The sequence below is a fragment of the Pteronotus mesoamericanus genome, unplaced genomic scaffold (genome assembly GCF_021234165.1).
Source record: "Pteronotus mesoamericanus isolate MK-2021 breed Mesoamerican mustached bat unplaced genomic scaffold, CSHL_Meso_final contig_347, whole genome shotgun sequence".
Lineage (NCBI taxonomy): Eukaryota > Metazoa > Chordata > Mammalia > Chiroptera > Mormoopidae > Pteronotus > Pteronotus mesoamericanus.
This window is the reverse complement of record NW_026555137.1, coordinates 12,569,088-12,591,727: the sequence shown is the minus strand read 5'-3', so window position 1 is coordinate 12,591,727 and position 22,640 is coordinate 12,569,088. Positions and strand designations below refer to the sequence as shown.

General features: G+C 55.4%; 1 protein-coding gene across 1 annotated transcript in view; it reads left to right on the top strand.

The window, feature by feature from the left end:
- Window positions 1–4,980, top strand: part of KIF26B (kinesin family member 26B) — a 370,054-nt gene extending 365,074 nt beyond the window's left edge. Inside the window, exons 13-15 of the mRNA XM_054576682.1 lie at window positions 888–1,090; window positions 1,549–1,699; window positions 4,796–4,980. Of these exons, the coding sequence (XP_054432657.1) occupies window positions 888–1,090; window positions 1,549–1,699; window positions 4,796–4,944 (503 nt within the window). The 3' untranslated portion in view covers window positions 4,945–4,980. The remainder of the gene's footprint in view (window positions 1–887; window positions 1,091–1,548; window positions 1,700–4,795) is intronic.
- Window positions 4,981–22,640: the final 17,660 nt, after the last annotated feature.

Sequence of the window (22,640 nt, the reverse complement as noted above, 5' to 3'; positions counted from 1 at the left end):
GCGCCGTCCCTGCCCCGGTCCTCAGCACGGCTCGCGGCCACCTCTGCAGGGGACAGGAGGGGAGGGGGGACCTCAGCAGTTGGCACCAGAACGGGATGGTATCAGTCAGTTCATTCATGGAACTGATGTACCAGTCACCAAATCCGAAACTCAGAAAACCCGAGATACCCGTTCACTGACGCAGTTTACAGTCCATGCTATTTTGTATTAGTTTCAGGTGTACAACGCAGTGGTTAGACAATCGTAAAGTTTATGAAGTGAGCCTGCGATATTTCAAGCACCCACCTGGCACCCTACGTAGTTACTGCGGTATCACTGACTACGTTCCCTGCGCTGTGCTCTCCGTCCCCGTGACTGTTCTCTAACCGCCAATCTGTACTTCCTAATTCCTTCACCTCTTTCGCACAGTGCCTCAGCGTCGTTCCTGTTGTAAGCAAACGACGTGTTTCCTGGGGCTCCTGCTGCTACACTACCACAGGCTAGGACCTTTCCCCGCTAAAACAAACAACTCTTTGATCTCGTAACACACATCCACGCTGAGGGCGTGTCCAGCAAGGCTCACAACTCTGGTCTGTGTGTTTCGGTGTGTGTACACGCGTGCGTGTGTATGAATGCATGTGAGCGTGTGGCCACACAGACCTGGACTCACAGGTGGGGGCTGGAGGCCGTTCGAAGGTGGGGTGGGGCCTGGCCGAGCGTCTGGAGGGGGAGCCCCCGCGCCGTCCTCCGGGAGGGAGGGCGGGGGTGCGCGGGGGCGGCTGGAGGGTTCGGGTTCCGCTCTGCGGCAGAGGCCGGGGCTGGGGTTGTGGTCCCGCCACCTGCGTTAAGAAAATGTATTTAAAAGATGGAGACTCAAAGAGATGAACTTTGGGCTCCACCCCGTCTAGGTTCTCAGAGACGGAGGCTCATCCCGGCGCTGTCCCTCGACACCCCCTCCCCCGTGAGGAAGCCTGCCAACAGCGCGGGGGTCCGCTGGGTGGACGGCCCCCTGCGGAGCACCCAGAGGGGCCTCGGTGAACCCTTTGAGATTAAAGTCTATGAAATCGACGACGTGGAGCGCCTGCAGCGGCGGCGAGGGGCCAGCAGCAAGGTGAGCCCCCCACCCCGCACGGCAGCAGCCCCCCAGCACGTCCCTGGGTGGGGACTGGGCTCCGAGGAGCCAGCGGGCTTCTGGGGTGGGGGGAGGTCACAGGCCTTTTGCCCAGAGATCGGAGAATTCCATGTTTCCCCGCCTAAACATCTTCAAGGCTCCAAGGCTAGGGAAGCTGGTGGCGGTTGGGGCTTTTCTGGCTCCTACTGTATTCCAGAAATGCCTGCGACAGCTCACACAGCCCCACCAAGCACAGGACTGGCTACGTCAAGGCTGAGAGCCGGCTCTGGTCGAACCAGTCCCTCCCAGGTTCCCCAGTGATCAGCGCCTTTGCCAAGGACTCTGCGCTTAAGCAGCGCTTTCTAGAAGCGGATGCATGCGCTGGATCTGAGCTGAAGGCTCTCTTCTCCTCCTCCTCCTCCTCTCCACCCCTCCTCCCCACCCCGTCCCCCTGCCAGGAGGTCACGTGCTTCAACGCGAAACTGAAAATCCTGGAGCACCGGCAGCAGAGGATCGCCGAGGTCCGCGCCAAGTACGAGTGGCTGATGAAGGAGCTGGAGACCACCAAGCAGTACCTGATGCTGGATCCCGACAAATGGCTCAGCGAGTGTAAGGCCCGTGGTTCGTTGCTGTCGCTGTGACTGCCGGGGTCGCCAGCTACGCAGCCCGGCACGCAGGCAGGGCGGGGCGGGCGCAGGCCGTCTCTGTGTCTGGGTCCAGGGCCTCTGATGCCCGGCGAGTGGAGACGGTCACGCCGAGTGCACGGTCCCACTCTCTGGGGGGTGAATGGGGTCGGCGGGGGTGGCAAGCGGGGGGTGAGCCGTGCTCTGGCAAGGTTATCGCTTGTGTGTCTCAGTCCAAAGCACCTGCAAATGAGATTTCTACCCCCCCCACCCCGCATGTGGTGGAAGATCACCCAGACATGAAGGCTGAATTACAAATCTGCTCCCGGGCCGCAGCATCACACCTCATATCTAGGCCTGAAATAGACAAGAATTTATAGAGCTCTTAATAAGGTAGAAGGCGCAATCCTAGAAAAGCCTCCTGGAGAATCCAGAAAGCAAGAAAAACATTTCTGGGGGAAAAAAAGAATAACATTCACAGTGTTATTTCCATTTAATAGAAAGCCTAGGATGACAGTAACCATCTAATAACAAATCTGTCTTTGAAAGACAGATTCAATTGTCTCTTATGTATTCGTTCCTAACCATTCCATTTACCACAGAATAAAGCTCCATTCCGGTCCCAGGCTATTACGCTGATAGGGGACCCAGGGCGGGAAGACACTGTGGGATACAGCGCCACTGGCACTGAAGTCCCTTTGCCTCCCGCCCGCTCTCCAGCCCCTCAGCTGCCCCCGCCCCGCGCCTCCCTGCGGGTCATGCTGCCCTCTCGCCAAGGCTGGGGCGGGCGGGCGGGCACTGCAGGCAGCGCGTGGAGCCTGAGGCTCAGGAAAGGCTGGGTGAAGTGACAGTGGGTGGAGGAGGAAGGGACAGACTTTTCGGCCTCCCCGCTGGGCCCTGCCATTCTCCCAGTGGGGGTTTTTTTTCTATAAGAACGAAGTATTAACACCCCCTCCCCAGTTCTGGGGAGGGTCTGGTGAAACCACGCGAAGACAGCACGGTGACCAGTCTGTGAGGCGGTCTGCCGTGGTGAGCCACCGTCCCGCAGCCCCGCCCTGGGTGCAGCTTTGCCACAGCCGCGCTGTGGGCCCGTGGGTCCGGCGCGGAAGCTCTCTGAGCCGTGGTTTCCTGGACTGCAAGACGGGAGACGTGAATGGGGCCCACGTCACAGGGCGGTGAGGGGCCTGTCAGCCACTGTCGGTCAAGCACTTATGACACTGCTTGGCCCGGGATGAGAGCTCAGGACTCATTACTCTTACTCTTATTACTATTACCATCTCAGAGTTCAACTAAATGGATATTCTCAGCAGGAGATCTGCCTCAGGTGCCTGCGTGCACGACGCACGGAGTTAGGTCCTGTGGGAAATCTGGACAAAGACAGGGACGGCTGTCCACGGTGTCCCCCCTACCCCGGGGCGGGGCCGACAAGGCACAGACAGGGACACGAGCCAGTGCCTGGCCGTCCCTGGGAGCTCGCCCACAGGGAGCTCGCGCCCTTCCCTTCCATCGTGAACCCTCGGGCTCCTGTGGCTCCCAGGGGCGACCACCGGGGCAGCGCCCCTTCGTTTTTATTGTCTCCGTTAAAACTGGTTTTGAGAGCTGTTCATGCCTAAGGCAGGCTTGGAGCGTCTCCACGTCACAAAGTGACGTCTTCGCCCAGGATGAGTGTGAACTTACCCGTCAGGACGGAGTGTAGCTGCTCCGGGGACATGGCTTCCTCCTCGCCTTCGCTGCTGCCGAGCCGGGAGCCGGCGATGCTGAGGGAGGGAGTGAGCAGGAGGCCTCGGGCGAGCGGAGCGACAGCCTGGGTCGTTAACGAGCTGAAAACAAGGATGACCAAAAAAACCACCATGAGGCTGCGTGCCCACTGTTCCCTGGTGGGGGTCATAGGCAGGGTTCGGTGTAGAAACCAATGTTTTGGCACCCATTTAATTTTTATTTTTTAATTCTGACGCCACTTTCGAGGGGGTCCGGCCCGGCACTTGAGCATTAGGCTGGCGTCCGGGACCGTGGCCTCGTGCCCAGTGCTGGTCCGCGCCAGCTGCGTAACCCTCGGCAGGTCCCCCGCTCCCTCCCCTGACAGGCGGGCGATCTCTTTGCTCACCTGTGCGAGGCCAGCCTTGAGGACCATCCTTGACGTCTCTGCAGCACGTTTCAGTGCCCTGACCGCGGTCACCGCACGGAGGTGGGCTGGGCAGAGCAGCAGCCGTGGCTCTCGCTTTCCTCCTAAGGAAGCTGTGGAAGCAGGGTGGGGGTGCCCGCTGGGGGTCAAGGGCAAGTCTCCTGCGTCAGACTTCCACACCGTCCCCACGGTGCCGGGCCCCGGCCCCAGCCCCGGGCAGCCCTGCCCTCTGCCCAGTGACCGCTGGGCGAAGGAGGGGCCCCGGAGCCAGGGGGTGTCCCCGATACCTGCGTGTGAACAGCTGAAGGAAGCAGCTCTGAGCGTTCGGGCCGGCAGCTGGGTCCTGAATCTCAGCCTGTCTGCCGAGGGCAACGCATCTTAATTATCAATACAGTGCTCAACTATTAACTATAATAATTAAAGTTATTATTAGTTATTAATATCACCACCACTATAGTTTCCTAGTGACCAGTGAGCATGGAAACTAAACTAAAAAGTGCCAAGAGACAGGGTCAGCTTCCCCACCTGCCCGGAGAGGCAGCTGCGTAGTCAGGGCGGGGCCCGCGGAGGCGAGCACGCGTCACCTGAGCAAGCGGAGGTGTGATGGCGCGCAGGTGCGACCCAGGAAGGACGAGACCCTCCCACCTCCGCTGGAAGATGTACTTATTTCATAGTTCGTTAACTGTGCTGGTAGAGTCTTGAGTCCCGTGGCAGAGGTCAGGGGAGGTGGGTAGAGCTCGACTGTCACCTTGTCCCTTGGTGTGGTCTCAGATGCTGGGGATCGAAAACTCCAACGGAAAGGAAGGGCCCCGGGTATATGTGCACATGGTAAGCAGAGTTCCATTCTCAGCTCAACAGAGGGGCAGGTGCCGGGCAGGAGGGCACACAGGGCTGGTCCAGACCTTCCAGCCGAAGGGCAGGTACCGGTCACCCGTCCCATCGGCATCTCTGTCTTTGCAGTTGACCTGGAGCAGGTCTGGGAGCTGGATTCCCTGGAGTACCTGGAAGCGCTCGAGTGCGTGACAGAGCGCCTGGAAAGCCGCGTCAACTTCTGCAAGGCCCACCTGATGATGATCACCTGCTTTGACATCACCTCCAGGCGCCGGTGAGGAGCGCCGGCCACCCCGCAGGCCCCTGGCTCCCGGGACCCCACGGCCAGGCACGCGCGCCCGGCCCCCGGGGCTGGCGGCGCTGAGACCACAGAATGAGGATGAAGGTTGGTGGCAAGTCTGCGGCGACGTTGAGCAGTTTTGTTTTCTGTAGGAAAGGTGCAAACACCGAACACACATGGGAGGAGAAAATGATGGGAAGCCCAAGGGATGTGGAAGCCCCGTGAGACTGAAAAAGCACTTTGAGGAACTTTCTAGAACTTGTTTGTACATAAGAACTGCTGGCAAAGGAGACCTCTCTCTTTCCCTGGTTTTGTGAGAAAGGGCGAGGGTGGACGTGGGGTTGCTGTTGAAAGCTAAAACAAAACACCGACGGATATTACCCAGAATGACTGATTAAGTGCCTTGCAAATCTTTATTATTATCCAAACATTTATGTTCATACTTTCTTGTGTACAGATGGTGCTAGTCAAGATGCAAAAAAACAACAACGAAAAGCGAACGCATTTTTGAAATGTATTTACAGCCCATTTTCTCTTGGTGTTTTATCCTATTTCTGACTTGCTGTTTCTAAGTAAGTTGTGTTTGTAGTGCTCTTTCCTAACGAGTATCGCATACGAATAAATGTTACCTGTCTCTTACGGTTCTTCTGGTAAGGCCACTCAAGCAGAGCGTGGAGATGTCATGGGCACAAGCCAGTGTTTTTCCAAAGACGGTTGGAGCAGCCGGTGGCGCGCGATGTCACCTCTCACAGGTGGCACCATTGGTGGGCAGCATCAGAAGGGTCACTCCTGGGGCAGGTGCATGTGAGCGTGAGAGGATCTGAGCGGAAAAGGCTGCGTCTCTAAGGGAAGAGGAAGGAGCCTTTGTGAGCTAGGCCCAGCGTGTCCTTTGGGTGGGAGGTCTGTTCCATCTACAGGTTCCCTCCAAGACCTCATGCACATTCCGGTCCCTTTAATCCATTGATCCAGGGATGTTGCGGCCCTGCATACATTTTCATATTCATTCTCATTCTGAAGACGCTGGACTGAGAGCCGCAGCCTCGGGGCTGTGGTTTTGTGAGCTTACTAGAGCAGGGCTGTCCGGGTCAGAGGCCGGTTGGGCTCAGGGGCGCTCCGCGACGCCAGCAGCGTTGCTTGAGAGCCACATTTTCCACTGTCCAGAGCACCCCTGAGATATAAATGAGCCCTGCCCTCCTGGCTCCCAAAGCCTCCATCCCAAGGAAGCAACGGGCTTGTCCTCAGCCTTGGCACCTGGGCGGAGAGGCTTCCGGCTACACACCTGCAGAGCCCAGCACTTCTTGCAGGTGGGTGACAGGTCTCGGCTCCCAGAAACTTCACACCTCAGCCCCCAGTGAAGGTGCCCATCCCCGCCACCCTGCCCTTAGGCTATCACCCTGCTTGTCCGGGAGATGGGCGCCCGAGGCACAGAGCGGCGCTGATCTGACGCAGCTGTGGCGCGGCAGGGCTGCCCCCCAGGCCGGGGCCCTCTCCGGGCCCGACACCCGCCCACGGAGGGAGCTGCGCCGGCTGTTACAGATGCAGCCTGTTTCCACGCTCCACAGTCCCCGGGCTCCCCAAGGACGAACCACCTTTGCGCTTCTTTCTCAGCTCACCTTGGATCCGGGGGGCCCAGCGCGGCTCGGCCGCACTCGGTCCGAAGGAGCCGCGGTCTTGTGAGTTTCATGGTACCTGATCTCTTCCCGGTCAGAACAGGACGCAGAGGTTACTCTGGGATGGCCCATGTCCCCCTGGTTTCACAGGCACATCTGCCTCCTGCAGGAGCAGGGTCTCCCGGCCCCTTAGCCATTACCCTCTTCCCCGGCGCCTGACCCAGGCTCAGACACACCTCTGGTCTCTCAGCATTTTCTGAACAGGCTTGTTAAGAGCAACGTTGTGGAAGCTTCTGGACCCCAAGGGACCCCACTCTCCTGAGTTTGAGTTTTCCATTTGGCACCCCCTTTGGTGGCTGGTTTGAGATATAGGGTCCGGCACAAATAACGCCCCTGATTTTATTGCGAAATCTTTTACTACAAAATCCTAAGCATGTAATTCTGTAACATAACAGTGTCACACTCAAGCACCTCATAGGACATTTGAGGTGAAGTGTTCAAATCAAAATTATAAATTACAACAGCCATATTATGTTACCCTATCAACCACACGCGAGCGGGCCTTACTTGGGCCGAACCCTATGTATTGCTTCATGACAAGCCCTTGCTTGGGGGGTTGTCAAAGGTGAGTAGCCTAGTCTTGGATGGAAACAAACTCTTTTGATTAGCCATCAGCGTCCTTGGCTTTTGTCCCTGGCGCGCCTCCCCGGCCCTGAGGTCACCACGCTGGGCAGACGTCCTCAGCAGGCCGGCCATGGGGCCTTGGGGCCTTCCTGGGTCGACACTCAGCAGGAACAGCTCCAGAGACTTAAAATCCCGTCACAGGCTCTTCCCCAGGGAGTGGCCTCGCTTGCCTCCTCCCCAAACTGGACCCTGCCCATCAGGAGCACCTTAAAGAGGCAGCGAAAGGGGTGACTAAAACCAGGAGCTCCTTCTTAAGCCGGCCCACCCCACGCCACCCCCAAACGCCACCCCACGGAAGAGCCTCTGTCAGGACGTGATGCAGGGAAACCCCTCTCCGGAGGTTGTCCCCTCTGGTGTTTCCGTCTTCTTTTCAAAACCCAAGTAAACTACATGCACCTCAATGTTCTAAGAACGGATTCACCCTGTGAGGGGGTCATCATTTTGTGCCGCGATGTTTGCGCCTGTTTACCTGAGCTGACTGCACAGAAGACGGCCCTCGGGCGCAGAGGGAAAAGTGGGCTCCCAGCTAGTCCGAAGCGGTCTGGGTGCCTGAAGAATCCAGTCCCCTTCAGTGACCGCTGTGAAATAGGCCCAGGTCTCACACGTTTTGGTTTTAGTGACAGCATCCAAGGAGGCAAAGGGGGTGTCAAAGAACCCGCTCTCATTTCGTTATCTGCGAATGAGAGGACCAGAAAAACGTTGATCTGAACTGAAGTTTAGACGCCGAAGCCTTAATCCCTTTCCGAAACCTGCCCCCTCTCCAAGTAGCTTCGTGCGAAGCGAAAATGTTAGCAGCAGAACAAGACTCGGGTTCAAAACCGGGAGACAGTGACGCTGTTTCCCGGGAGTGAATCCGTATTGCATTTCACCCCGGTGTCTCCCGCTGCCATGGGCATAATCTGCTCTATCCCGGGCTTTCGTCCCCACCTAAGCACTGCGTCCTTCGATCTTCTTGTCCTTGAATTCCCCTTCAGGTCCTGGGGAAGCTGCTGCTAACTTTCATCTCCTCCAGATTTGAAATCAGAACCCTGTCTGCTGCTTTCTCTCTAAGTGCTACACTGAACGCAGGGAACTTGAGATGTAAATGCAGAGGTCAGCCCTTTGTTGACGCAGGCGGGGACCAAACAAGGGACCCAGGCTGGGATTCAGCGCCAGGCAGCCCAGCGCGGGGACCACGGCAGGCAGGGATCTGGCCCAGGTTGTCCTACATCAGCCTCAAGCTGCAAGAATGCGTTCCTGGGAGGTGGCACCGCCCCCCCCGCTCCCTCCTCCCCCCACAGCCGCCGACACCATCCAGGACTCGGGGTCTGCGCATCCGCCCCAGACGTGCACGCCTTGCGCTGGTTCTCTGATTTCCCCTCGTGCTGGGCAAGAAGCCCTTATCTGGGCTTCGAGGCTCATGCGGACCGTGAATTCTCCCAGGTGTTAGTGTGTGAAAGCCGCTGTCCGGCCTGGGCTCCTTAATTAACCTGGTTTAACACACAGGCAGGTGTGTCATTGGCCACCACTGACCCGTCGCTTCCGAAGTAATGATGCAGTGAATGTTGTGAAGTTCCTTGTTCTCAAAAGGACCTCAGACTGTAAGAGAAGTGAGGAAAGCTGAGTTCTTCTCAAAACCAGAAGCAGCCACGCGTTTACTCGCTGCCCTTCCCTGCTGGGAGACTGGCCCACGCTTAGAGCATCAATGGAAGGGTTTCCTTAACTTTTAAAGGCAAAGTATTTTCAATCTTAAACCCACACCAGTGAGAAGTCCTGTTCACGACTAGTCGACGCTGCATAAACTATCCGCACTGTCCCTGGAGCCTGCCCATGACAGAGGGACACTCTTCACACTGTCCCACATGAGCCTCGTGCTCCCTGAGAGAAGCCCAACTTCTCTGAGCCAAATGAAGCCAGGCAGGTCAGGGCACAGGCGGAGAAACATAGAGTTTCTTTGGGTCATGCCATCTGTCCTCCAGCAAAGCCGTCACCATCCATAAAAACTCACACATGGTGTCCCTTAGCCATCTTCCTGACAAGACACACTTTTTTCCCCCTCTTATAAACTGCTTATCATTTCCAGATAAAAGCATAATTCCAATCCAGGAGAGGCTCTTATAACTCAAACTCGTCTTCTCAAAAAGCTGAGAATTCTTAGGAGCTAGTTTATCTGCCCCGAAACACACACTTTCTGCCTTGGATGGCCCTCCCGGACCCAGGACGGTGGCTGGACAGTGCGCCGGCGGTGCCGGGGCGTGCGGCGCCTTCGGCGCGCGTAAGCAGCCTTCCCCACACAGAGCCGTGCCGCGTCCGCGTGCTCGGGGGTGCTCAGACACTGCCGCTCACACTCCTCTCTCGTGCAGACGCGGAAATTACCTTCAGAGCCGGACAGACTCATTCTGTGCGCCCTCCATCCTCAAACCAACGTCCCACATTGTCACCCTCCCCACGGAGGCGCTCTCATTGCTTTGTGACCCGGGGCTGCGGCGTCACGGCATGGCTGTGTTTCACAATTTATCTGGCTACTCCACGGCTGGAACTGCCCCCACGTGTGCGTTTGGTGGCCTGTCCGTGGCTGCTCTTCCCCTCACTCGCGCGAGACACGGGCCGGGGAAGGCAGGTAAATGCCTCAGGGGGACAGGGCTTAGGGTCCAGTCCTCCAAGTCCAGGGCTGAGTTCAAAGTCTAAGCTGTTTCCACAGGAAGTAGCTGAAGGGGCCAAGGCCCCTCCCTTTTGAATTTGATGATTATGGGCTTGGAAAGGAGCCTCCAGGAGCCCGGGGAGAGGAGGAGGACCCCCCCGCCCCGCCCCCGCCTGCCTGCCGGTTCAATGTTAAAGTCTGAGAGAAATGAAGACAGTATTAGGTTCCTACATTTTCCTACAAGTCCCCCACTCACAGCCCTGGTGTCCCTGAAGGGGGTTTGCAAAAGCTAGAGCGTCTTCCTGGGATACCTATAGTACCTGTTTTTGTTTTTTGTTTTTTTCTGGAGAAACCAAAGCACTTTCGTGAGTCTTACAACCCGTAACACTTAAGGCATCTTGTCCCCGCGCTGGGTGTCTGGCGGCAGGGAGGGGCTGGGGTCAGAGCCTCCTCGGACAGGCGGCGCAAAACGCGGGAGAAAGAGCCCGGAGCTGGGGGTGGGGACGGGGGCGACAGGCCTTGCGCTCCTCACCTGCTCTGCAACCTTGGCCGCCTCGCTCCACTCTGCGGAGCCTCGGGCCCCCCAGTGGAAGGCTGGGGGCCACAAGAGCTGCCCCCAGGAGAGCGTGGAGAGAAAATGGCGTGGCAGGTGCGTGCTTTGAGGAAATGAGAGCTCTGACAGGAGCTGGGGGTAATCGTTTATAGATGAAGAAACTGACGTCGACAGATGGGCCCAAGTTCACAGAGACGTTTCCTAGCAGAACTGGGACCCGAGTCCAGCAACTTGGACTCTTCCCACGAGGTGCCGTGGCACCAGGTGTGTGTACAGGCGAACACACATCACACCTGCGTACTGACGTGTGTGTGCATGGGGCGGACAGGGATGCATGTGTACAGAAGGTATGTGGCATGGTGAGGAGCGCAGGCCAGGAAACCTGAGTTCTAACTCCAGTGTAGACCATAGTCCTATGGCTTTGGGTGATTACCCGGCTTCCCGGAACTTCCTCATCTGGAAGGTGAGGACATTGTGCTCGATGGTCTTTGTGGTTCCTTCAGCTCTAGTGATGTATGTATGTATGTATATAGAACTATGCTCATCTGTAGCAATGGGCCCGTTTGGGAATTGGAGGCCAGGCCTGCCCAAGTGCATTTATTGTGTCGGGAACAGAAAATGCACAAACAAGTTCATGAAGTCCTCTCTAAAATTCAATGGTAGTGCTCAGTGTCATTGTTTGAGAGTCACTGTTTACCTGGATGAAAGATTAAGTTCTTAGCTTTCAAGTGTTTGCTGTTAAAATTTTTCGGTCAAGTTCATTTGTTGAAGTCCGAAACTCAGCTGCCCTCGACGCGGGCAGGTCTGAACGGCCTGTGTGCAGAGGCTGGCTTCTGTGTCTGGGCCTTCGCACCGCTCTGTAAAAGCTTGCTGTCGGCTCGGTCCGGACGTGTGGGGGCAGGCTTGTGGGGGGACAGTCTGGAAACAAACGTGATAGTTGCCCAAACTGGTGACATGACTCCATTAAGCTGTGTGCCATTTCCGGTGTGAAGATGTTGTTTGCTGGCATATGAGGTGTGTACAATGTTGTCAAAAAAGAATCCGGTGTTTAAAAAGAATCAAACTATGGTGGCATTAAATGTTCACTTTTATTCTACTAAGAGTCATGAGTTCCTCTTTACCCAATTACCCTTCGGTGTGGGGTCGGGGTGGGGGCACGATGCAAGTCCCGGGGACAGGAGCCCCTCTCCCCAGCAGGGGCTCAGTCAAGGTCTTCCTCCCAGGGCCCGAGGGACTTTCTAGAAGAGGACTGCCTGGCCCCGCTGTGGGCCTGGCCTCCACCAGGGACAGAAGCTCACTGGGGGGCGGGTGGCAGCAGGGCGGAGTCAGAGCGCCCGGCACGGCCCTGCCCCGAGTCAGGTGCTAGACCAGTGGTCACCCATGAAAAGTGTCAAGCAGCTTGGTGGTGACGTGGCAGTTCTGCTGGCCTAGCGACGCCCCCTCAGCCCTGTCCTTGGGGCCCTCACAGAACAGAGGCAGATCTCGGGGGCCTGGACACACAGCCCCTGTCACCCCGGTGCTCGTCGCAACTGTAACTGGGTGCTCTCAGGTAAGAAAGCAAAAGCCCATCGCAGACTGGAAAAGGGCCTCCTCGGGTGCCCTCGCCCTCAAGGACAATCTCTTCGCATCTGCCAGAGACAACTTTCCAGGACGCGGGCGCCACATCCATCCAATCAGCCGAGCGCTCCGCAGTCGCGAGGGAGCGGCCAGGGGGCCCCTCAAAGCAGACAGACGCCGTTCCTGGCCGGCCCGCTCCCGACCCTTGCCCCCGACTCTGCTCGGCTGGCCTGGCCAGGCCTCCCCGCGCCCCACTTTCCTTCTCCCTAAATCCTAGGCCAGACCCTCCTGGGCTCCCGTAGAGCCGCTCCAGCAGAAGCCATGGGTTCTTTACTGGTCCTCATCCAAGGACCTTCTTTTCATTGTTTTATTAGCGAGAGAGGAAGGGAGAGAGAGACACCAGTGTGACATGAGAGGGGAGCACCAACTGGTTGCCTCCCATATGCGCCCAGACCGGGGGTCACACACACCCGCGGCTTGACCAAGGATCAAGCCCGCAACACCTTGGTTACGGGACGACGCTCCAACCAGCTAAGCGACATCAACGAGGGCCAGAGATCATAGAGTCTCGAGAAGCCAGAAGCCATAAGGGTTTTCTAGAAATGATTCCTTCAGAGAAAAGCAAGTGGAGGTACCGTCTAACCCTGGCAGCTCCCCCAGAGGGAGGGGGAACACACGGGCAGCCTCTAGAATTGGTTCTAACCCCCGCGCTCTTCCCTGAGGGAAAAGCTGTCGAAGCATATGACCTGAGTTGGGTTTGTCTCTTAAACCATGAAACTCTCAAAATTGCTATTCATATTATTTTTATTCTTTTCATCCTTTCAATCCTGCCTTCTTGCATCCAGCAGGACGCTGACACTGCCCACTTTGCACACTCTTTGAGGTGCCCCCAGGGACTGGAAGGACACGAACAAAGCCAGGTGACGCCATTTTCCAGCTATGGCAGACTGACCCCTGTTCTGCAGGAAGGAATGTGCCTGAGCCCCCTGTAGAGACCACAGGCCTGACGTTTGCCCTCACTCTGCCGACTGAAGGCTCTATTTCTAGAAAACGCTTAAAAATGCACAGAGAGCTTGGCGTGTACATGCGCCAGTCTGTCACTGTCTGGTGAGCTCCTATCCTAGCTCCCGTGGGTGTCTCTTGTGCCTCTGTATCACTAGCACCAAGAACAGAGCCTGGAACATGGCGGATGCTCGAACAGTATCAGCTGAATGAACGAACGAATGAATAGATACATTTGGGAAAGAGGAGGGAACAGAGAAACCTGGGCAGGGTGCTGCAGAATCCCCTAACCAAAGGACCCAAGGTCTGCATTTGCAAACGCCCAGTGGGGATCGAGGCCTTACCTCGCAGTGGAGCGGGCACCAGGTCACGCCGGGTCAAGTCCCCTTACATCACGGCCGTGACCTCCCAGCCACTGGCCGGCCTCGGCCTTCAGGCCTCCACAGCAGTTTTCTGTGCCAGAGATGAAAACATTTTGTTCAGCCCCTTGGACTCGTAGGCAACATCTGTAAAGCAACCATCGAAAGAGCCTCAGTGAGCATTTGCTCTGTCCCGGCCGCTGCCGCTGAATCAGACAGGCTCCAGCTTCAAGAACGCAGCTCACCTGGCAGACAGAGGCCCCGCCCCTGACTGCCAAACACTCTCTCCCTCCATCTGTGAAGGTGGGTGAAGGCTTCTCCCTCCCACCCCCAACTCGTGCCCCTTTACCTCTCACGGGGCCAGGACTCACCTCCAGAGGAGTCCTCGAGGCTGGGAGGGTGAGGGGAGGAGGGAGAGAGAACAAGTGATCGGTCACCCTGCAAGCCAGTCCCCACCCCAAGGAGCCCCCCGGCAGGACCATCCTCTGGGGGAGAGGGGGGGCCCGAGTCACGCCACCGCCCGCCCCCCCCGCCATCCCACCGCCGTGCCCGATGCCACCTGGCTGGAGGCCTTTGGCCCCTGCTCGGAAGCTTCCTCCCTGCATTTGCAGAGAATTCAAGAAGAATCCGGGCAGCTAAGAGGCTTAGGGGGTGAGAGGTGAGGGTCCCCCCCAGGCGCCCGGCCTCTCCGGTGGGGGGAGGAGGCCCGGGGGCCAGCGGAGGAAGCTCCTGGAAGGGTTCGGGGTCTACCTGTGCACCAGGTAAAGTGTTGTTAGCTTTTCACTTTAAAAGTGTTCAACTGCCTGCGCTTTGCACTGCCCCCTTGCCCCCAGTCCAGACACGAACATTATATCACCTGCCACGTGCTCAGAAAAACTTCCAAAGCAAGGCCTTCCATCAGGCCCCAGAGACCACGAACACCCAGGGTCCCTGAAGACCCGGCAAGAAAACAGCCTTTTTTTCTAACTGGACTTTGGAAAAGCTGGAAATAGACAACAGAAATGACCTTTACTCTCACTCGAGAGAGCCACCCATTATTTTACTGACAGACACAAACGCACATTCTTTTACAGATTGCGGGTCATCCTGGACAAAGCCTTCTGGAATCTGCCTTCTTCCCCACCGGCGACCTGCCCTGCACATTGTCTCCCCAGCCCGCCCGCCCTCCACCGCCCGCCCCCGACGGCGGCTGCGGAGAGTTCTGCTGGGTACATGGGCCGTCATCGAGGCGCTATTTATTCCCTGCTATTGGACCTTAAAATTGTTTCCACTTTTTTGCTGTGACAAATTACACTATAATAAGCATGTTGAACATAAATCTCCTTTTTACCTCTCTGACAAGTCCCTTAGGATATATTCCCAGACGTGAAATAGCTGCAACCAGAGGAATAAAGCATGTTTGAAAGGTGTTTTCCACACACCGAGAGCGGCCGTGTTTCACATCGTCCGCCCTGAGTAATGAAGAGATAGGGTCCCCTCTTCCTGGCCAACCTCCTATGTCACCGACTGACTCACTTTTGTATGCCACTCACACACATTACGGAGTTCCGAAGTGGGGCGGCCCCAAGTTCTCAGCCAGACGGCTTCGTGTCCTTGGGTGGGATGTACGTATTCGTCCCTCAACACCAGGCCTCTGGAGGCGGAGGGGAGGCAGAGCCAACCTCTGCCTCTTACGGGCTGTGGCAGGGGCTGAGGATTTAATGGGCCCAAGACAGATTACCAGGAGAAAAGCATGTACATCTATTTAATGTAAGTTTTAAGTAACACAGGAGCCTTTGTAAAGAAATGAAGACCCAAAGAAGCGGCGAAACATGGTTTTAGGCTAGGGTGAACAGAGGTGACTGGGGAAAAGGAACTGAAATCCAGGGGGAGGAGAGAGGAAGAGGCGGGACCGGACCAAGGGCTGCCGGGACGCGCTTCTCTGGACCCCACCTCCTTTCCTGGCAACGAGCACGTTTCTTTTCTCCCGGTAGAAGGAGGACAGCTCTCACATGGGGGGTTCTCTTCTGCTTTCAGGAAGAACATGCTCTTCTCGCCTCTGCTGTTTTCCAAGTACCTCGAGCTCAAAGTAATCCTTGGGCTGCAGTGGCCCATTTGGGGGTGGCAGGTTCTGCAGCTCCTCCGAGGCTGGGTGCTCTTGGGGTGGTCCCCAGTGTCCAGCACAGAGCTGGGCACCGGGCAGGTGTTAAGCTGCAGAGCGCGTGGGTGATCCCACTCAGAAAGGGAGTCATGTATGTGTGGACTGGGAGAGCTTCCCTGAGGATCCCGACGTGCCGCTCAACGCTTGGCTGAGGGGTCACGGAGCCTGGGGGCTGGCCGGAGGGCTGCACCTGCAGGTGACTTGGACAGGGTCGCCGAGCATCTCTGGGCTCAGATTCCTCACCTGTGGGAGGAGTAGAGCCTCAGCTGACATGCCAGAGTTCCCCGGGCTTGTTCTGAGGGTGAAAGAAGATGCTGTTCCCTGAAGTACATCAGACTCTGCCAAGTGCTCACCAGATGTAAGGCAGCAGGGTGACTAACGCCACCTGACAGTAACCCCGAGCTTCATTCTGCGCTCACTGTAACACGCTATCGTACTAAACAACACACCGCAGCCACCAAGATCAGGAATGCAAAGCCCATACAAGGACGCAAAATGGCCAACAGAGCTCTTCCGAGAAACCTCCACCCCTTTCCCGCAAAGATTTTGAATAGTCTTCCCTCTATTGAAAGCCCTCCCTATTCTGAGTAAATGAACCTCAATAAAAGAAGCAAATTCTGCTAAATGGGGGGCTGGGCTGCCCGTGGAGTAGCCTTCTCTCCTCTTCACTGATAAACTCACTTTCACTTTAAACTCTCTGCCGGTTCACATTTGAATTCTTTCCTGTGCAAAGCTGAGACCCACAGGGGGTTGCACACCCGAGGGTCCCCAGCCCCCTGAACACCTGAATCCAGCTAACTGCTCCTAAGGTAGACATTTAAGTACATACGTACATGTGTGCGCGCTCGTGTCTCTCTCGCTCTCTCTCTCTCTCTCTCTCTCTCTCTCTGTATACTGAACACTTTAAGTTGCCACCCAAATAATATACCAGCCTTTGTTCTACAGCTGCCAGGCTGGGGGGAGGCCCAGCCTGTTCGCACACCCTGGACATCACCCTGAACCTTGGCGGTGGGTGGGCAAGCGGCTCGGCAGCCCCCATTTTCCATGCCGAAATGAACGTAGTCTTCACCAGCACTGTTCCTCTGAGAAACGATGAACTGTGGATTTAGACCACATCTGTGTTCACATGTGCCTGCCGGAAAGCAAAGGCAACTCCTACCCCCGGACCGCCTGGGCGGTATACCTGGAGAAGCAAGGCGCGCAGCCCCGGAAGAGACAGGCACGCACACGCCAGTGCCCGCGGGGGTCCCACAGGGGTTGTCGAGGGGGGCCTTTCACACAGTGAACCCGCCATGGTCCCCGCGGCAGGATGAGAGGGGACGCTGCGAGAGGTGGCAGATGCTGAGTGTGTTTGCGCTTCAGCCACGGGCCGTGGCTCTGTGTCCAAAGTGCACGAGGGCAACAGGGGCAGCCCGGTGAGCGGCAGAGGGGACATAACTGTAACAAGCAAGGTGTCCCTGAAGTCCAGTCGGCACACCCCAAAATACCCGCCCAGCCCCCCGCACGCAGGGTTACCGCCGCCTCCGTCAGTGCAAACTGGCTCTGGGCGAAGGACAGTGCGGTCAGCTGCCCGTGACACAGTATGACTGGCAGCTCAGAAGACAGGAACCCGGGACTGCCGACCCTAAGAGTGTTTTAACTCTGCAGGAGGAGGAAAACACTTAGCCTGGGAAGACGGGCCGGCCTGCAAGGGCGGCAGAGCGGCGGAGGGCCCCGGACTTCTCACAAGCAGCAGCACAGAGATGGGGGAGGGGTGAGAAAGGGGCCCAAGGCCGAGAGGAGGAGAGGAGGCGTGTTCGCCCTCCTCCCGGTCACCCCTGGGGCTTCTGCCCCCACGAGTTACCGGGACGGACTGCACTAACACCTCCAGTTCAACACCCCCAGTTCCCACCTGGCCCCCTTTCTCCCTGTGGACGTGTCTGGGGAGCCAGGGATAGAGACTATTTCATTTCCCCGCCTCCTTCCTTCTCCCACTTTACTCAGCACATCGTTTTTAATAGGAAGGCGGAGGGTATTGCGAAATGCTCGAACAAGCACAGCAGACACCGCAGCCCCAGCCGCAGGAGGGAGGGGCGCCCTCAGGCCGGCCACCCCGTGAGGTCACCTCGTCCCTCCCGTCTCCCTGTAGCTGTGCTCCTCCACCATGTAAATGCCTGGGAACTTTCCAGCTCTGGGGGTTCTCCACGGGAGGGAGCTTCTCCCCTTCCCTGCAAGTACATTGTAAGTCACTCAAATGCAACACACAAGCTGAGGGACTTGCTCCCGGATGTGCCTCTTGGCCGCCCCGGGAGCCATCTCAGGCTCTGGGGGCTGAGAGCCCGCTCCCTCCCTTGTCTCAGCCTTGCAGCCCCCGTCCCGGCCCCGCGTGGCCCAGGGCCAGTACGTCGCAGCAGCATCCTTCCCATCTGCACGCACATCCCGCTGACCCGGCTTCACGGAGACCCAGCGACCACAGGCTGCCGCCCGCCCCGCCTGGGGACGCCCCTTCCCTCTACCAAGAGCTCCCTTCGGGGGAGTCCAATGAGAAAGAAGAGAGGCCTCGTCAGGACCATCCATAGAAGGAGCGACTGCAGGAGCCTCATCCCCGCGCTTGCATTGTTCTTCTCTAGTTGCAAAGGAAGGACTCTCTAAGGTCCTTATTAAAACCTAGGAAATGTCTCAAGAATGGTAAACTGGGAATGCTTGAGTCTTCTTAACACTGCCAGGAGCGTAACTAGGTCCTGAGGGCATCTGAACCCCAACCAGGTCAGCCCAGCTCAGCTTCACCCAACGCGCCCTTTTGAAGGGAAGACGCAGTGAGTAGTAACTCATGTTTACAGGGCACTTTGTACTATACGAAGCACCTTCATGCTTATTACTGTCTTTCATCTCCAGCACCAGCCCCGCTGAGGTAAGTCTTAGCTCACACCCTTGGACGAGGATGAGTCAGAAAGTGAGAGGGAAGGTGAGAAAGGCATTTGAAAAATACAGGACAGACGACGCGGTGGTTGCCTCATTCATGCTTCACTGCGCAAGTATTTACTGGTCACCACGCCGGGTCAGACGTGCGGTGAGCTGGGGAGACAACAGTCATCCAAACCCTTATGGAGCTTACAGTCTAGCGAACACTTCCAAAACGCGTGCCCCTGCAAGGCGCTGCTGGCCACGTCCAAGCACACGTCAACACAGTTTATTGGAAGGCTTTCCAGTTCTGAAAGACGCCCCCCTGTGAGCCTCCCTGTCCCCTCACGCTGACCGCTGTCGTGGTAACGACCACTCGCCCTTGCGTGGTGATTGCCTATTCTGTTATCTTCCTCCCTCTGTTGGCCTGGGAACTCCACAAGGACAGTGTCGTTCCCACTCAGTCCAACAGAGCATCCTGGCCATGCCCCTTCTCCATTCTTAAGGCACATTCATTCAACACCGACCTACGAGAGCCAGGCGTGGCGTCAGGAGCCAAGGCGACAGAGAGTAAAGATATCCAGGCCCTCTTCTCCTTTGTGGGGAGAAAGATAAACGACGAAGCAATTACTGTGATGTGATACATCTTCTGGGGAACGAACAGGCACTGAGGCGGCACAAAGGACGACCAGGAAGAAGGGGCAGAAAGCTTCTGGGGGCATCGGGGGAAAGAGAGACGAGCACCTGAACCAGAGCAATAGTACGAGCACAAGGGCACGAGAGAACAGGACTGCCAGGGGCTGGGCCTGGCTGGAGGGTAGGTGGCCGGCAGGAGGGACGTGAGGCCGGACGCTCTGCTCAGCAGCTCCGGCTGGCAAGCAGGGGGCAGGTGGTCGGCGAGGGCACTCAGCACTGGTGGGCGGGACTGCATTGCTTTTGCCCTGGGATCTCAAGGTAGAGAGTCACAGAATCACAAATGCCCAGGCGGGAAGCCTACTCAGAGGTGACTTTTTGAGTCCAGATGTCAGTGGATGTGGAGGGGATTTCCCCAAGGTCACAAAGCTTAGGGTGGAGATGTGACACAATAAGTCGCCTGTCCTGTTCTCCCCATCACACGCCCCCAGGCGACACCTGACACCTGCATTTTCATCTTCTTGGGAAGGGCTTTCCAAAATCCATTGTGTTTCTAAGATGCTAATCTCTCCAGCTCATTCAGAATCTCTGCCTCCTTTACAGAGCATTCTCAGGCACCTCCTGGCTTCTCCGCAACTTCCTCTCAAATAATTCAGGAAAAATTTTTTTTCTGTCCTGTACTTGGAACTTCTCTGGAATTTTGGGATTGTTTTTAAAAATCTTAACAGGAATAAGATAAGATACTCATTTGCTAGAGATTCAACAACAAAATATGACTGACTGGTGGCTTGAACAACAGAGGTCTATTTTCTCACAGTTCTGGAGGCTGGAAGTCTAGGAGCAGGGCGTCGCAGGGCTGGTTTCCTCTGAGGCCTCTCTCCTTGGTTTGTAGATGGCCGCCTTCTTGCTGCCTCTTCAAATGGCCTTTCCTCTGTGCACGCATGTCCCAGGTGTTTCTCTCTGTGTCTCGATTTCCTCTTTTTATAAGTGTACCAGGCAGGTTGCATTAGGGCCCACCCTAACAGGCTCATTTTAACTTAGTCACCTCTGTAAAAGCTTATTTCCAAATGCAGTCTCATTCTGAGGTACTGGAGGGAGTTAGGACTTCAACATGTGAATTTGGGAGGGTGTACAATTAATTTCTTCATTCTTCCATCTCCTCTCTCTTGCAAGTCAACACTCTCTTCTGGGGATTAGCAACAGGGAGTTTCTAGAAGGCCTATCCCTTGCCTTGAGCACCCAGGAGTTGGGTACATGGTGACTGATCACGCATTATTGTTTTGCATGCTCAAATGAGTCTTCGTTGTTAGTAAGTTCTTGACTGTGCACAACAGTGTCTATTTCCTCCAATATGTATGTAGCATAGGGCTTTGCAGAGAACAGATATATTTTCAGTGGGTGAATGGGTTCCACAGCTACGTAACAGAGAATCCAAAGTCTTTAAAAAAAACCAGAATAGCAAAGACATGGACAATATTTAATCCTTTGGATTAGTTAGAAATGTATACTCTGCATAGAGAAAGCACAAACCCATAGAGGGGACTCCCAGACATTGTTGTTACATGCCGGTGGAATGTGATGAGGCAATATTGCCTCAAGTCTCGTAAGAATCCAGTAACCATCCAACATTCAGTGTATGAAAAACTACCTAAATCCCTGGGTAATGTTTTTCGGACAGGGCACAGTCAATTTTCTTACCTAATTCTTGTTTTTATTTCATATTTGTGACGGTAAATGCACACTCAGCCACATAAACATGGACGTGACTACCTGGTTTCTGTAACAGGTTCTCAAAAGCTAGGAAGCCTATGACCTGCCTCACTTGCTAGTATCTTACCAAACTCAGCACAGTGCTACGCACAGGTGCAGGTAAAGCCTGAAATCTCTCAGGAAGCAAAGCATCTATGGGTGATGTCTGTTGTGTTATAGGTGGTGCTCGGGTATTACCCAGCCAGACCTCCTCAGACTCTCTCACATGACAGGCCCTGGTTTCTCACAGCTAAGAAGTAAAATGCCTACAGGAGAAGTGAGACAATCAGAGTGGTTGATCCTTTGGAATGAAGGGAGGGAGGGAGGGAAATTCCAATTCACTCATAGGTCAGGCTTCTGAACTCAGCTACAGGGAAATCCCAATTCGGGCAAAAATAATTCTGTCTCCATTATTCTGCAATCCAGGGGTATCTATGGTGATCTGGGTGCCTGTTTTCATGAGAGAAGACCTGAGCGTGGGTCCTAATAATACATTCCTCCTGGCCCTACTGAAATGCCATGTTAGGCACCGTGTTTGAGCGCAATGTAGCCGGGAGCCTGGGCCCCCTGCTGCACCGTAGCAACCGTTACTAATGTGGACCCCTTCAGGGGCTATAATTTGGGACTCAATGTGCCATAAAATTGTCCTAAGTGTCACCTTCGTAATCAGAGCTCATGTGACCCGTGATGCACACTGAGCTAAAAGATGGCACCTCTTGGAGATTAATGTCCAATCGTCCCCAATAGTACAAAGGAACTAGTCACTGTATCTGAAGTGAATTTCGCTATGGCTCAGAGGTCATGAGGGGTTAAGTACGACGCGGGTGCCCCACCCACATGCCTTGAGCTGGGCCTACAGGGCCCAGAGCAAAGTCCTCCCCAATAAATGTCCCCTGTCTCAGCTCACACTGGTCAACCCAGTACAATCGCACAGGTGGTTTTTAATATTACTTTTTTTTTTGACCCCAAATGTGTTCCAGCAAAGAATTTTTGTTCTGATTCCAAGTATAAAAGGCCATTTTGATGCCAAGTCTGGTCAGACAAAAGGCAGTTTGGCTCATCATTAGGAGAACACAAATCAAGACCACAGTGAGATACCACCTCACACCAGTCAGAATGACTATCATCAAAAAGTCAACAACAACTAGCGCTGGCAAAGATGTGGAGAAAAGGGAACCCTCGTGCATTGCTAGGGGGAATGTAAATTGGTGCGGCCACCATGGAAAACAGTAAGGAGGTCCCTCAGGCAAATAACAGTGGAGACACCATACAACCATTTGGGGCTTTTCATGCCTGGGAATTAACCAGGGAAGAAGCAGGCTACTTCTGTGGCTGGACTGATTGACCCCAGCACCAAACTGCTGCCATACTATGGGGAGAGGAAGCACTCTATCTGCACCCAGGGGTCCTCTGAAGTCTGTGTCAGCAGCTGTATGTCTAGTTTAATGGCAGACTGAAGTGACCCGAAAAGGCAAGGACACTGGGGACTCAAGACAGTTCAAGATAAAACTGGAATCACTCCACCAGGTAAAGAATCTTAACAAGGCAAGGTGCTGGCTAAAGACAGGACGACCATAGAATGGCTGTAGAAGAATGAGTTTTTAGAGAGCAACTCAACTCGTAAACTGTTAAGAATCAAGAACCACAGGGAAGGTGGGCCGTGTTTAACTTTACAACCGGACCCTTGTTTACCATGGAGTAGAGTTCTTACAAAATGGTTTTGAAAATGTGATTCAACAGAACTCGGGGCAACAAATTAATACCAAGTAAGAGAACAAACAAATGACAAACTGAGGTATTAAATATTACAAAGGAAAAATCTCCCTAATATATAAAAGACTCAAGGTCAAGGAAAAACCCACCTAAAAAACCTGAGAGAAAAATGGACAAATAACATGTAAATATAG